This window comes from Eleutherodactylus coqui, chromosome 3, assembly GCF_035609145.1.
Source record: "Eleutherodactylus coqui strain aEleCoq1 chromosome 3, aEleCoq1.hap1, whole genome shotgun sequence".
Lineage (NCBI taxonomy): Eukaryota > Metazoa > Chordata > Amphibia > Anura > Eleutherodactylidae > Eleutherodactylus > Eleutherodactylus coqui.
In genome coordinates, this window is record NC_089839.1 from 25169710 (window position 1) to 25173276 (window position 3567).

At 48.5% G+C, this 3567-nt stretch overlaps 1 protein-coding gene across 1 annotated transcript; it reads right to left on the reverse strand.

The window, feature by feature from the left end:
• Window positions 1–2865: 2865 nt before the first annotated feature.
• LOC136620104 (tigger transposable element-derived protein 1-like) lies at window positions 2866–3567 on the reverse strand. Its single transcript, XM_066594828.1, has one exon. The coding sequence runs from the start codon at window positions 3565–3567 to the stop codon at window positions 2866–2868; it is 702 nt and encodes a 233-aa protein (XP_066450925.1).

Sequence of the window (3567 nt, forward strand, 5' to 3'; positions counted from 1 at the left end):
TCCCCCAAAATAAGACAGTGTCTTATATTAATTTTTGCTCCAAAATATTTCACTTTTTTGCATGTATAGCTACCTGGGCACTATTTAAATTTAACTGTAAGTAGGGCTTAATTTAGCAGTAAGAGTAATAGTTCAAGAGTCCCCAAAAATCCTGAAAAAGCATTCTGCATCCTCAAAAACCCTGAAAAATCATGCCAGGTCTTATTTTTGGGGTAGGTCTTATTTTCAGGGAAACGGGGTAGTATACATTGTGCAGTGACAGACTCAGCTCTGCTACATCCTGAGCTTCATACAACTACAGTGTACAGTCTACCACTGCCATCTACTGGACAGGAGCGGTACTGTCACTGATATCCCATAACCTGTAGTTATCTACATAACAATGCCTCCAGAATAAGCACCCTGTGACTTGCGTTGTATCATGTACTTCTCGGCACGTACTGTCCCCATGGTAGGAAGGGTCTGCATTGACTTTCTGGATTGTGACCACATTGCTGCAGGGAGCTGCGTACACATACCATCCCTGTGCCATCGTCCCCCTCACTACAGCACCACGCTATCCTTGTGCCATCCCCTCCCTCACTACAGCCCCCCACTATTCCTGTGCCATGCCCTCCCTCACTACAGCACCCTGCCATCTCTGTGCCATTCCTCCCCCCACTACAGCACCCCACCATCCCTATGCTATCCCTCCTCACTTCAGCACCCCGCTATCCATGTGCCATCAACTTCCCCTCACTACAGCACCCCACTATCCCTGTGCTATCCCCCCTCAATACAGCACCCCGCTATCCCTGTGCCATCATCTCCCCCTCATTACAGCACCCCGCTATCCCTGTGCCACCCCCCCTCACTACAGCACCGTGCCATCCCTGTGCCTTTCTCCCCCCACTACAGCATCCCACCATCCCTGTGCCATCCCCCTCACTACAGCACCCCGCTATCCCTGTGCCATCCCCCCTCACTACAGCACCCTACTATCCTGTGCCATTACCCCCACCTCACTACAGCACCCCGTTATCCTGTGCCATCACCCCCACCTCACTACAGCACCCAGCTATCCCTGTGCCATCCACCTCACTACAGCCCCCCGCTATCCCTGTGCCATTCCCCCCTCAATACAGCACCCTGACATCATTTTGTCCTTCTGTCATAATAGCAGCACAAAGCCTAAACTGTGCCGAACCCCCAACACTGTAGCATGTCGCCATCACTGCAGCATACTTTCAACACTGTGCCACTATATCCACTGGCCTACTTCCGCTACATTGATGACATCATAATGATCTGGACCAACACCGAACAAGAACTAATAAAATTTCATGAAAGATTCAATGCATTCCCCCCTAGCATAAATCTGACATTAGGCTACTCATATATTGAAATCAACTTTTTGGACACCACCATAAAAAATTTCCTACAGCTCAATACAGACATCCCTATACCGAAAACCGATAGATCGTCTCTCATACCTCAGATGGGACAGTTACCATCCTAAACACATCAAAGTCCATCGTCTACAACCAGGCCATCAGATACAACCGGATCTGCCCCAAACACAACAGACAGAGAGGAACATCTATACCATCTTAAAAGGACATTTGTAAATCAGGGCTACCATCCCACCTCAACTGATGACCAAATCACCAGAGCCACCAGGATACCCAGGAATCACCAGAGCCACCAGGAGACCCAGAAATCACCAGAGCCACCAGGAGACCCAGGAATCACCAGAGCCACCAGGATACACAGAAATCACCAGAGCCACCAGGATACCCAAGAATCACCAGAGCCACCAGGATACCCAGGAATCACCAGAGCCACCAGGATACCCAGGAATCACCAGAGCCACCAGGATACCCAGGAATCACCAGAGCCACCAGGAGACCCAGAAATCACCAGAGCCACCAGGATACCCAAGAATCACCAGAGCCACCAGGATACCCAGGAATCACCAGAGCCACCAGGAGACCCATGAATGAACTACTCCGATACAAGGAGAAGGAAAGAAACAATCGTGTGCCTCTAGTAGTGACCTACAATCCACAGCTAGAGGTACTAAGGAAAACCGCAAATAAACTCCATTATACCCTACACAAGGAAGACCATCTGACCACCATATTGCTGACTTCATCAACTCCATCAGGTCGTCTGTCAACGGTTGTGAGTGGACTTCAATCAGGTCATTCACGTCATCAGGAGCCATATAACTGAAGCCATCTCCTCCCAGAGGTTTTGCCACCTTCACGGCCTTAGCTACCGCAGAGTGTTGGACTTCATCAGGAGAGAATTCTGTGTAATCGTGGACCACTTCTGCCCACAATTTTGTCCATCTTGCACTTACAGTTTCACTCTTCATCTCGTTTATGGGATTCTGAATAGTTATGAGACACGATGTAATATTGTAGTCACGCCAGTACGCCTTTAGCGAGAAGTTTCCATCAAAGTCCATAGCTTCAACCAGGTTTTGCAGGGCGTTTCGTGTGTAGAGCCCTTTAAAGGCACGAATAACGCCTTGATCCATGGGCTGAATGAGCGATGTGGTGTTCGGTGGCAAGAACTCTATCTGGACGCCGTTATATGACAGATCGGCAGCATGGCCTCCAGCATTGTCCATGATCAGAAGCACTTTGTACTCCAGGTTCTTCTCTCCCGGATAAAGCTTTACCTCCAGTATAAAGCACTGGTGGAACCAATCAGACGTGAGGAGTTTCGTTAGGCAACACATTCTTGTTTTTGTTTTTTAGGACCCTTGGGTTTTTTGCCTCATAAATAAGCCCTATCTTTATTAGAAAGCCGGCAGCGTTCCCACACATAATCAGAGTGACTCCATCTTTTTGGGCCTTCTGACCAGGGGCTTTGGCTTCATCCTTCATAACAAAAGTGCGAGACGGGAATCCGTTTCCAAAATATGACCATCTCATCCATGTTAAAAACTTGTTCAGGCTTATAGCCCCCTTCCTCGATGATGGATTTGAACACGTCGCTCACGCACTCCTCGGCTCCGGCTTTATTCGCAGAGGCATTTTCTCCATGCAGAGGAACGCTCTTGAGTCCAAAGCGTCTCTGAAATTTGTCAAACCAACCCTTGCTGGCGCTAAATGGGGTTGGTGTGGTGAGAGAAGTACTCATTGGCTCCGCTTCTGCGTCATCGCCCTCGTCTTCTTCATCGTGAACATCCGTGCGTTCTGCAGACCTATCATAAGGTGTCTTGGCCTTCGTCCGGATGATGTTGGTATCCAGCGAGATATTCTTCTTCCTGCAGTCATTTCTCCACACAGCCAATGCAGACTCCATCTTCACAATGGCCTTATTGCGGGAAGTGACCACCCTCTTTGCAGTCTTGCTAAAAGTCATTTTTGCCGTAGTCCTAATATTCTTCTCATCTTTCTTTCTGTAGTGAACTGTAGATTCCTTTATACCATAATGGTGGCCTACAGACGCATCACATTTGCCTTCCTTTAACGTGTCAAGAAGTTCTACCTTTTCTTTGATAGTAAGCATTCTCCTCTGCCACTTGGGTTCACTGCCAGAAGCCATAGAAGGCGCAGAACGTTTGGGTGGCAT

Bases quoted from the DNA above. Each gene is read 5' to 3' on its own strand.
- LOC136620104 (XM_066594828.1), bottom strand. From the start codon at position 3,567: ATGCCACCCAAACGTTCTGCGCCTTCTATGGCTTCTGGCAGTGAACCC.